The following is a 12,254-nucleotide window of genomic DNA, read 5'->3' as shown; positions in this document are numbered from 1 at the left end:
GGCATGGTGGGTGGGGGAGGGGAGCTGATTGGGGGCTGCTGACATATTACTGTGGCTCTTTGGCAATGTACATTGGTAAATTCTGGCTCCTTCTCAGGCTCAGGTTGGCCACCCCTGATATAAACGATTACTAAATCATGCTGCATCCGTATGCAAAAGAGATCAGAGTTAAGCTTGTGCATGTAATGTGATCTTTTGAATGTGTCACTTTACAAATGTAATGTTCTTTTAATGTAGTCCTTAGTATTGAATAGACAAACTAGACCAATGTCAGGTTTCAGAGTAACAGCCGTGTTAGTCTGTATTCGCAAAAAGAAAAAGAGTACTTGTGGCACCTTAGCGACTAACCAATTTATTTGAGCATGAGCTTTCGTGAGCTACAGCTCACTTCATCGGATGCATTCACTTTCCATAGTATGCATCCGATGAAGTGAGCTGCAGCTCACGAAAGCTTATGCTGAGATAAATTGGTTAGTCTCTAAGGTGCCACAAGTACTCCTTTTCTAGACCAATGTGTTTGTGAATATATCATTTTTTCAGTGTTTATAAAGAATTGACAACTATGGGGTTAAATGCAATTAAGTTCTAAGGTACCCTCCCTGCCCCCATCCTTCTGTGTAAGTGTTCAAAGACACCACTAAAATGAAGATGAATATATTGGCAAAAATGCCAAAGTAATCATAAAAATCCAATTTTATTTGAAACCGAATAATGCTTTATTCTTTAATTGAGAAACCACTGTATTGTGCAGTAGGCCCTTATACTTACTACTAGAACTTGGCCTGAGTCACCTGTGCAATAAGAGATCAACAGATACTGTTGTCCTTAGAAATTCTTTACAGCTTCACTCTATCAATGGATTTTTCAGTATTTGCTATAATCCTTGCATATCCCTTTGCTTGGCATGGGAGGCATGAAGGGAAGGGGAGGCTGCCCCTAAATTTGTTAGGCTGAAAAATAGATTGTGTGCTGTCTTAGAATATTTCCTATCATATTATTTATTTATTGGTAAAGGTAATGTTTTAATGATAGGTCATACAAGGTCTGTGAAATAGGTATTTCATAGCTTTTAATCTGGACATCTTTCATTTTAAAATGACACTGTAAAGTCTGGAAAAATACTTTCCCAGTATTTGCTGCATAACAAAGGATGAAATAATTACATACTATAACAGAACCACCTCTGGTACAAAAGTAGTATAACAGAGTATAGTAGATGTTTTATTTGTTTTTATTTGCAGAGTAGCAGCCGTGTTAGTCTGTATTCACAAAAAGAAAAGGAGTACTTGTGGCACCTTAGAGACTATAAATTTGTTAGTCTCTAAGGTGCCACAAGTACTCCTTTTCTTTTTATTTGTTAGTGAGTCAAAGTTCCAAGTCTGGGTCCTGGCATATTTCTTGGAAATGTTGCCCTTGCTACCGTTTTTCAGGAATGGGTTTGCATTCATGAGTCCTCTGTGTATTTGCTCAGAGATAGGATGAGAACTCTTTGGGCTTTCCTCCAATTCTAGCACAATTGGAGGGACACGACGGTAGGTGAGGGGGTGAGAGAGAGAGAGGTTATTCGGATTTACATTCTGATGCTTTTATTTTGGATCCCTGATTATTAGCTGCCTTCTGTATTGTAGAGATAGAGCAGCACAGAGAAGTGGACCTTCTCCCAGATAGAGTTTCATGGAGGTTGTTGATTTGGCTCTGTTGTTCCTCCCAGCTCTTTTTTGAATGAACAGATGTGATATTCAGGTCTTTGATGTATTAAACATTTCAGTGTTCTGACACTGGTGAAGAAGTGTAGAAATAATTGTAGACACTGCCATTTCACTTGCCAATGTTAATCACCATTTTCTATTTGTTAAAATATTTGTTGATCAAGAAGGTGATTGTTGTGTATTATTACTGTATTTTAAATATGCGAGATGCAACCAGTATCAAAGTCTCAGCACGTGTACATTTTAAGAACACATTACACATCATATTGACCAATGTCAGCAAGTAAAAAGTATCCCATAAAATAAAATAAAATATATTAGTGTCCTCAGGAAAAGGCTCGTGTCCTGAAAGTCGTCAAACTTTAACTCTGTTGGACCAGTGGGAGGAGGTGAATGTCCGTGTCTGTCTTGGGGTGTGATCGCTGACTAGGAATGAGCTTGGGCAGGAATGCTGTCAAATGCCACCAGATCCCACTGCAGGGAGAATAGTATTAGTGGGAAAGCTGAGGGACATTGGAACCCACTCTCCATATAGTACATCAGAACCTGGACTTGGGGGTTCAGGGAAAGGGCAAAGTCTCAAAATTTCAATATGATTTTTAAGTATTTTTCTTTGTTTCTTTGATTCATTTTGTCAGAGCAGCTCAATGCCTGTCGATTGGCAAGGGTCAATTTAACTCTGTTACTATATAGAATTCATCTCTAAATAAGGGAATGCATATAACTAAGGTTTTGTAGATATTATTATCATTTATTTTATTGTCACTTATATTATCGTAGCACTTATGAGCTCTAGTCATGGACCAAGACCCCGTTGTGCCAGGCGCACAGGAAAAAAAGACAGTTTCTGCTCCTACAAGGCAGTCATTGGTTACAGACAGACCAGTGAGGAAACAATGAAACAGTATTTTTGCAGCGTGGATATTCTCAGTTTCATTTTGTTTGCTCTGGAGCTAGTCATTTTACAGATAAAGGGAAGAGAGTGAGTATCAATTTGAAGAAAGCATTAAAAGTTGTGTGGGTTATACCAATTTGTAATCTGGTATAAAAATACAGAAAATAGGCATACCTGCTAATCAAACTAGGGTAGAAGAATGAAGAGCATGCAAACCTATTAATTGTGAAACTGCAGCCCCCACCTTCAGGAAAGCAATATTTTGCTGTCAGTTTCTTTATCCTAAAATGTAGACCTAATAATCCACAATAAGTGAGCTGTAGTTGACGGATCTGAGGATGTGCTGTATCCAGTTTGGCCTGCCATTTGGTAGTTTTGTCTCTGTTCAGTGTCTCTTGATATGAGAAAGACTTGACAGTGCTGGCAACCCTGTCCCTGGCCTCTTATATATGAACTTCAGAATCATAACCCACTGGACCATTCTGTTGCTAACCATTGATAGATGTGCTCTGCTGATTCTGTCTTCAAAAAGCATGTGGAAATAACGGGGGTACAAAAAATTTCAGAACCACAGATTTATTTATTTTAGATTTTTAAAAACCTATAATTTGATACTCACTGCAGTTAATTCTTCATTCTGTCTACAGTAAACTCAGATTTTCAGGACCTTCAACCTTTTCAGATACATTTAGCTGAAATTTTGGGGTTTAATCTTATCCCAGTGTACATGAATTTACATGCTGGATTAAAAATGTGTAAAATTTGTACCAACTAGACTTGTTCTTTCCATAGGTTACCCACTGCAGTGTACTTACGAAATATAACATACAGCTTCACTAATAATTGTTAGAACCTAATCTATTTTATGCTAATATCATGTGTTAATGCCGGCTCATCAGGAACACCATGTATTAGCTCTGAAGCAATAGCAAGTGTGTATACACGTGGTACAGTAGACTAAATTTTTCTGCAACTTAATGTGTGTGATAAAATATTTGCTCCAAAGTAACCTCCAGCGCTATAATTTCATTTATATTTTGCTTATCCTTTTTCACCGACAATAAGATAGATTTCCTTTTTTTTTTTTAAACAAACGCAAATGTGTACAACTAATGAGATTCTGACTTAGCTTATGAAAATAAGAAGATTTCAGAGTTGTGTCTGAGCCTATATTATTCCTCAAAAATCTTTGTTTGCTATTTGGGGACATCTGAAGCACGGTCACTTTATGGCACGTGACAGATGTCATGTACTTGCAGTAGAGTAGGACACGTATGGATTGAGAACAGCATTTCAGCATTGATAATTACGTTTTTGGCACTTTGGGATCTCTCTCAGACCATACTGAGTGTGGTGTTCTGATGCATGCCTGTATCTCCCCCTAGCTTTAATGGGAATTATGCACATGTGGCAAGTACAAAACAGACATTTTAATGTTATTTATACAGAGCCATAAACGTACGTACGTTAGGGGAGTTGTGCCAAACAGATAGTTTCTGCCTCAGAAGGGCTAGCAGTCTAAGGGCAGAGACAGGAATGGCTCAGAACAGTATAGTACAAAGATTAGTGCCAGGTGGGCTTTCACGCTGGAATGTGTCATGGAATGAGGGGTGGGGACTGGCTGATTTTTTATTAGCTTTATTAAAAGGAAGACAGTGAGTATGCAGAGCTACACTATAGTGTGTTAATAGAAATACAGACTGAAGTGCATCTTTTCTGTCTAGATAGATAGTCCTGTACATTTCTAAATTCTGTTGCCAGTCCTACCTTTGATCAGTTTTCCTAAAGTTTACTGCTGTGTTCCTGAAGAAGTTTAAAATTAGTTCTACAACAATGTATAAGTTCTTCATAACAGTTGAGAGGCTCATAAATTTTTTTTACAACATTACATAATTTACAAAATTTATAGTGACAAACATTGCTAGATTGTTAGCCATCCATTCAGCAAATTTACAGTTTACATTAATATTAATGTGTCATTATTACCTATTTTCTATAATAAATATCTTAGACATGACAGTATGCATATAGATTACCTGGAGTAAGCGCTCTCAGTAAGCACAGTTGCAACCAAAGGTTTGTGAATTAATTGAGAAAATTGCAAATCAGGTAGTCAGCGAAATAACTCATTGTCACATCCAATCAATAAACTTTGCAAATCAACTCATTTAATTCAAAAAATGATCTATATAGATCAAGCGACCAATTAAACAATTAGCATATACTTTGCAATTAATTAATTTAAGCATCAATCATGCAATTAAAACTCCAAATTTAAACTGAAGAGTTTAGAAACATACTGCCATGTGAACACTGAGGCTATACTTCATGCCTCTGGAACAAGACTGAATGCTGGAAGACTTGCAGTAAAAAAAAAAAAAAAAAAAAAAAATTTAGAGCTGAACAATATAAGTGTTAGTGTTTACATTTTAATATGATACATGTGATAATGAGCCAATATTATTATGTTTTTTGTATATAGAGCTAGATCTCTGTGATTCTAGCCTGTGGAAAGAAACTGGTTTAGCACTCTCTCCCCCCCACCCACCCAGCATGTGCCTGAGAACTTGTGTGTATTTATTTCAGGCATTAATGCATAATAATGTTAACTACTTTCATTGATTGGGCTGTATAGGACTTAAAAGGTGTTTTTGTGTAGTTTGCTTTCCACCATGATAATGGTTTACATTGAACGCGAATCCTTGACTTTTCATGTAGATATTCCCTTGACGTATTTTTGTTGCACTGTTTACGTGTCCATACTGCACCATATGAGTACATTTTTATAAGCAAGAATTTTTATTACAGTTACTAAATGTAAAACAGAAGAACATAGACATTGCTCATTCAGATTTCATTCTAAAAATGTAACTGTCACCTCATAAAATATTTCACAAATGGAAGAAATATTACTGACACTTTGTCAAGTCGTATAACTTCTACAGATTTAGGACTATTTTAATTGCTGGTCTGTCACTATTTTGCATACAAATGAGTTAATGTGAGGCTGTTCTGCCTTATTTGGATATTTTTTTATTACTGCTTTATCACATGATTATGCTAACTAAAGGTTTTGAGGCTTGAAGCTGTGTATAAATATTGTAAATAGTGATATTTAAAGTTTCAGAGTAACAGCTGTGTTAGTCTGTATTCGCAAAAAGAAAAGGAGGACTTGTGGCACCTTAGAGACTAACCAATTTATTTGAGCATAAGCTTTTGTGAGCTATAGCTCACTTCATCGGATGCATTTGGTGGAAAATACAGTGGGGAGATTTATATACATAGAGAACATGAAACAATGGGTGTTACCATATACACTGTAACCAGAGTGATCATTTAAGGTGAGCTGTTACCAGCAGGAGAGCGAGGGGGGGAACCTTTTGTAGTGATAATCAAGGTGGGCCATTTCCAGCAGTTGACAAGAACATCTGAGGAACAGTGGGGGGTGGGAATAAACATGGGGAAATAGTTTTACTTTGTGTAATGACCCATCCACTCCCAGGCTCTATTCAAGCCTAAGTTAATTGTATCCAGTTTGCAAATTAATTCCATTCAGCAGTCTCTCGTTGGAGTCTGTTTTTGAAGTTTTTTTGTTGAAGAATTGCCACTTTTAGGTCTGTAATCGAGTGACCAGAGAGATTGAAGTGTTCTCCAACTGGTTTTTGAATGTTATAGTTCTTGACGTCTGATTTGTGTCCATTTATTCTTTTACATAGAGACTGTCCAGTTTGACCGGTGTACGTGGCAGAGGGGCATTGCTGGCACATATCACATTGGTAGATGTGCAGGTGAACGAGCCTCTGATAGTGTGGCTGATGTGATTAGGCCCTATGATGGTGTCCCCTGAAAAGATATGTGGACACAGTTGGCAACGGGCTTTGTTGCAAGGATAGGTTCCTGGGTTAGTGGTTCTGTTGTGTGGTGTGTGGTTGCTGGTGAGTATTTGCTTCAGGTTGGGGGGCTGTCTGTAAGCAAGGACTGGTCTGTTTCCCAAGATCTGTGAGTGTGATGGGTCATCCTTCAGGATAGGTAGATCCTTGATGTTGCGTTGGAGAGGTTTTAGTTGGGAGCTGAAGGTGACGGCTAGTGGCGTTCTGTTATTTTCTTTGTTGGGCCTGTAGCTCACGAAAGCTTATGCTCAAATAAATTTGTTAGTCTCTAAGTGCCACAAGTACTCCTTTTCTTTTTGATATTTAAAGTGTTTTGATTTCTACACCACGGAAGTCTGCTGGCTTATTCCAAACAGCATTCAGCAATTGACACTGGACCACAGAATTTAGTTGGCTATGTAGCTTCCCGAAATAAACTTGCTCTTTGTTTGTTTCAGTGACAATGTCAATGCCTACTGTCTCCATATTGCTGAGGACGATGGTGAGGTTGACACGGACTTTCCACCCTTGGATTCCAATGAACCCATTCATAAATTTGGCTTCAGCACTCTAGCATTGGTTGAAAAGTACTCTTCTCCAGGGCTGGCAGCTAAACAGTCACTCTTTGTTCGAATGTGAGTATTGACAACAGCTTTCTAAATTATCTTAACATCTGAGCATAGAGTCTAGGAAACACTTTTCTTTTCCGCTCTGCTCTGCTCTTAAGCATTTGAACTTTGCAAAACTCAGATTTCAGGTGTATTTGAGAATCTTCATAAGTAGAATACACAATCCTGTACAGGTCATGCAAAAAAGAAATGCAGTTCAGGCCTTCAGTTTTACCTTTTCTCATAATGGCTAAAATCCAAAAGACAATATCTTTCTGGTTCTAAAACTTCAGAGAAAAATAAGCCACTCAGTATGAATCACATATAAGGTGTTGGACTCTTTTATGCCTATGCTACTAATAAAATAGGGGATTTTCACATTTTTGAGTTTATAATATTCAGTTCAGTCTGTGCACACCACTCCTTTGCGAAAAGTAATTTATAACTGAAAATGTAATATGTTTTGAATTGCAAATTAAATAATACACTCTCATGCATACAGTAGTTGTAAGAGAACCAAGCTTCTTGAGGCACTTCAACTTTGGCCTAGCACCTAAATGATACAATTATTTCCAGCTCTGTTATGCATGGAATTTTTACTCAGTACAGAAAGAAATAACTTAACACTGTTCAACATTGTGCATCGTAGCTGTTGTATGTTGGGTGTAAAATGCAGGTCAGTCATTACAGCATCAATTAGTATCATAAGCCATGCATAAACTAGACACACATTTTGTTTGCAGCTGTTTGGGTCCTTCAACAAGAAAGTGATAAAAGATTTTTCCTAAATATTGGAAGTGCTTTATTCTGTAAAATATTGGTGTTTGGCCCATATTCACAACCATACAGATGCTTCCGGTTATGTGTTATCCCAAATGCAAATAAGATGTATTATGTAGTTATGATTACTTTTTGGTATAATCCCAACTGTGTGCTCTGTGCCTTGCTGACAGGTATGCAGATTCCTACCCCAAAGAGCTTTCTCAGAAATCCCATGCATTAACCTAATATTGACTCCTCCAGTGGAGCCAAAGTCCCTCATTCTGCCCAGCCTGTTTCTTTAGGCTGCATGCAACTGTGATGTCCACTGAGAGACTGCTCAGTTTGCCCTCCCTGGTACTTTGCTTTGGTGGGAGAGGTGGGCTCCCCTGGGCTCATAGTCAAACGTTGTTTGTTACCTGTATGTCCAATTACTACAGCAGAGTAGTATGTTAGCCATATCATTGAGAGGCTGTAGTGATTCAACAGCTGCCTCTAAGGGAGACGTCTAAGTGTTGATCATATTGTATAGTAGTATAGAACAGTGGAGAGCAGAGGATTTTCTTGCTTCCTTGTCATCTTCCCAATGCCAAAGTGACTTTCATAAAAGAATAGCATTCTGAAAGGTAAATGTGGCCCCTGAAAGGCCAAGAGGAGGGACAAAGTAATCCAGAGCAATTTGTAGTGCAATAGTACATAGAGATCCCACTCAGGACAAGTGCTTATCACGGTGGGCACCATACAAACGTATAGGAAGGAATTATTCCTGGCTCAAAGAGCTTGCAATCTAATACAAGGCAAGGCGTGAAAAGTGAGGATGCCAAACTGTAGGCGGAACTAGGGGAGATAGAAAGAGGGTAACAGTAATAAGATCACATGAATACACAGTCTAATCATGCACCCCGCTTGATGGTTCTGAGTCACATAAGTATAGTTGTTTTTTTAATTGTACACTTGACCTAATCTTCAGTGGTTGGCTGATTTCTTGTAGGCATTGCATCAGAGGTCTGGGAGGGATTTGAAAGAGAGAAGGTTTATAGCCTTATTGACTAGTTCAGGGAAGTATCCATGAAAAGAATGAAAGAAGTCAAGTTTATTCTTCTAAAGTGATAGGGTAACTCTCCACTCCAGAGCTGTGGGCAGGGTGACTCACCTGTGAGGGAGAGGCTCTAGCTTTCACATAAAATATCCAGTGTGTCGCAGCCATCCACTCACTAGAGGCTAAGCATTCTGCTAACTCCACAGCAAAGAGAGAATTCTTTTGCATGGCTCATTTGTGTGATGTCGAGCTGTGCAAAACAAGAAATAGGCCAAAACAAAAAAGGACCTTGTAATAAGATGTGAAAGATCGCTTCATTTCCTCTTTGTTTCAGCTTCCAAACACTTGCATACAGTGCTGGAGTACGTTTGAAAGGATATGGTCATCTTAAATATTTGATTTAATTTTCTGACAAAGCATCCTTTAAATAGCATGTCCTGAATTTTTTTTTCAGAACATACTTTAAACAAAAAATGTATACCTTTTTTTGGCTCCGTTGCTGATGTTGAGATGGTCCTTTCAGCAGGCTCAAAAGCAACAATACCAAACATGTTCATAATATTCCTCACTTCCTCTCTGTGGGTGCACATGCATACTACCTCTTCGATTTCAGCTCTGCTGCTGCTGTTACTGATTAAACACTCTCTTGCAAGTTGTTTGGGAGAGCATATTTGTTAGCTCCTGTCAATGCAGTTGTATGGAAGTGCACAGGAAATGCAACTGGCTAATCAACAGAACAGAGATATTAGCTGTTGACAAAGTGTTGTCAAATGCCTAAAGAAATAAAATGAAAAACATTAACAAATATTTTCCTCTAACGTTGGGGGTGAGGTGTCACTTGTTATAAAAGTAGGTACAAACTTTTCAGCTTCAGATGTGACTTTTGAAGTTGATAGTGTCCCTTTGAACAATTAAAGTCTTAAGTGAACTTTCAAAAATCTCATCTGTTAAATGTGCATTGCTTTGAAGTGCTGTAGTATTCCAGCACCTGAAGTGTGAGAGTACTAGAGTACAGTGAAAGAAAAGCCAGGGCTGATGTGGGTGTAAATTAGTGGACTGTTCATTAGCTTGAGTCTTAGAGAAGCAACTGTGTTATTTCTTTTCATTCTGTGGTAATTACAACCATTTTCATTGTCCAGATTGTCATTGTCCATAGAAATGGAATATATGCAGTCTGCATAATTTAGAATTTGTAAATCTCACTTAATTTCTTTTTTGGCAATGGTTACTGTCTGGAGAGAATAACAGTTTTGTCTGTTTAAAATGACAGAAATAAGCAAATAAGAAATAAAAGATGGAAGTCACTCATTGCCTCCTTTAAGATTTAAAAGGTCAGATAAATCAAATATGTGCATTTGCACTCTACAATATCTGTCTCTTGAAATGGAGCCAGAATAAGTTTTGTACCTGCAGAAATATATAGTAAGCACAGGTTTTAAAATGTAAAATTCATTAAATTTGGTGTCTTTAAAATTCAGTAAAGAACTACAGTCATGTTTAAACCACATCAGCTTTGTAACTGCTCGTTTAATAAGCACGTTGCCAGTACATAACCAATAATAATGGGCTGGATCATCTTGCAGTAAAACCCACAGGAAGGTGCTGAGGGGGAGGAACTATCCCAGAGGAGCCCCTTGTGGAGTTCCTCCCCAGCATGATAGAGCGATTTTAAATCAAGGCGATTTAAATCAATGGCTGAATAAATTAAACTTTAATCTAAAATAATTTAAATCACTTGATTTTTTAAACTTATTATTTCAGTCAAGTTGAGACTTTGTAAAACTAATTTGAAATTATGTACTATTGCAACTTTAGATTAAAAGTTCTAATTAAATTATTGTTTTTTAAATGCAACTACAGGGAGGGTATCTTATTTGAATTTTACAAAACTGCTACAGGCAAAAAACAAAACATTCAATTAAAATTCTGATCTGCTGCAAACACTTAAGCAGGAATGTAACTTTATTTCAATTGGACTACTCATGTGCTTAAGGATCAAGGGCTAAAATTTTAATTTTTATTAAAATTTATCTAAGCATCAAAAAAGTCATCATCATTCCAAAACAAAATTGCTTCGGTGTTAACAATGAAATGTTATCTAAGCTTTCAGTACATTAACAAAGTCGTTGAGAAGTCTTTTAAACCCATAGGCTAAAATTTTCAAAAATAGACACCTAAAGGTAGGCTCCTAAATCCATATTTAAGCACCTGAGGGTGGGGTTTTTAAAAGCACCTAGGTGATTTAAGACCACATAGCCCACTGACTTAGAACTGTACTCTCTGAGGAAGGAGTATAGCCTGGTCAAATGGTTTCAAATGACTTGTGGAACTTCAATGTATTGGAAGGTGGTGGGGATTGCAAATATACACAAGCCATTCATTTATCAGCTCTGTTTGAGGTTTGTTGTTCTCACAGTAGGGATGTTATTGAGGGCCCTGGACTTGTCTCTTTCAGTACAGATGATCATTTTAAATGTGAAACTTATTAGTTAACTAAATCTATATAGAATTTCAGATTTTACTAACAATTTGGAAATTAAAGAAACAAATACAAAAAAAATCTGCTAGTAATTAAAGACTATAAAATGGGAAGAAGGTAAATAATTAGCAACATGTAAATTAAAAATAAAATAAAATGTATATTTTTTTGATTTGTGATTTTTGCCCACTCCCTGCTCCCTAACTTTTCTAATGGGGATGGGGTGTACCTGACACCCTTCCCCACTGCAAAATGAATGTTGGGGCCTGCCCCAAGCTGCAGGGTCCCTGGATGCCTCTGTCTCAACAGTAGCTCTGTGCCCCTGGCACCCCCACTCCTGCTAGCAGGTGGCCTCTAACCATGGCTGTCCTAGGGACCCCTCTTCAGGAAAATTCCTACCCCAGAGTGGGCTCTGCAGGAAAGGTGGTAGCTTGGAGGACCATGAGCATCCTCCCCATCTCAACTCAGGACTGATTTGCTAACTCAGGCCACTTGTCTGCATGGCTTTTGAATGCCACAAGGCCCTGAGAGCAGGGGAAAGTGCGGTGCAGGCAGCTGCCTTTTATCCCCACCCGGCCCCCGGAGGGAGAGGGGGAGATCAGCGTACAAAGGTTGAGCTCCGTGTACAGATCTTGGGGACACACTCAGATCCAATAATAATAAACACTGCTTGCTCAGGGGGACTCACCACACTCAAATGTAATGTTTTTCCTAGGATATTAGGTAGACCAATTAAGCAAGGTGGACCAGCTGCTCCAAATTTTATATGGTGTAATGAAGCCAATCAATTGAAAGCAGTAGCAGTTAGGAGATACTCTAATACATCCTAGCATTGGGTCTTCATTTGAACAAGAAAACCCTAGAAATGCAGATATTGCCAGCTTCCTATGGATTAA

General features: G+C 38.1%; 1 protein-coding gene across 10 annotated transcripts in view; it reads left to right on the top strand.

Moving 5' to 3' along the window:
* The window catches only part of MAPKAP1 (MAPK associated protein 1), a 161,693-nt gene that overhangs the window by 78,018 nt on the left and 71,421 nt on the right, over positions 1-12,254 (top strand). For all 10 annotated transcript variants that reach the window (XR_012155279.2, XM_073314624.1, XM_073314617.1 and 7 more), the window contains one exon: positions 6,932-7,108. Coding sequence is in view for 9 of the 10 variants with exons in the window: in XM_073314624.1 (XP_073170725.1) it covers positions 6,932-7,108 (177 nt within the window). In the remaining variant the exon portion in view is untranslated. The remainder of the gene's footprint in view (positions 1-6,931; positions 7,109-12,254) is intronic.

This window comes from Lepidochelys kempii, chromosome 16 (genome assembly GCF_965140285.1).
Source record: "Lepidochelys kempii isolate rLepKem1 chromosome 16, rLepKem1.hap1, whole genome shotgun sequence".
Taxonomy (NCBI): Eukaryota; Metazoa; Chordata; order Testudines; family Cheloniidae; genus Lepidochelys; species Lepidochelys kempii.
The sequence above is the reverse complement of the archived record's forward strand: the minus strand, read 5'-3'. Positions and strand labels throughout refer to the sequence as shown.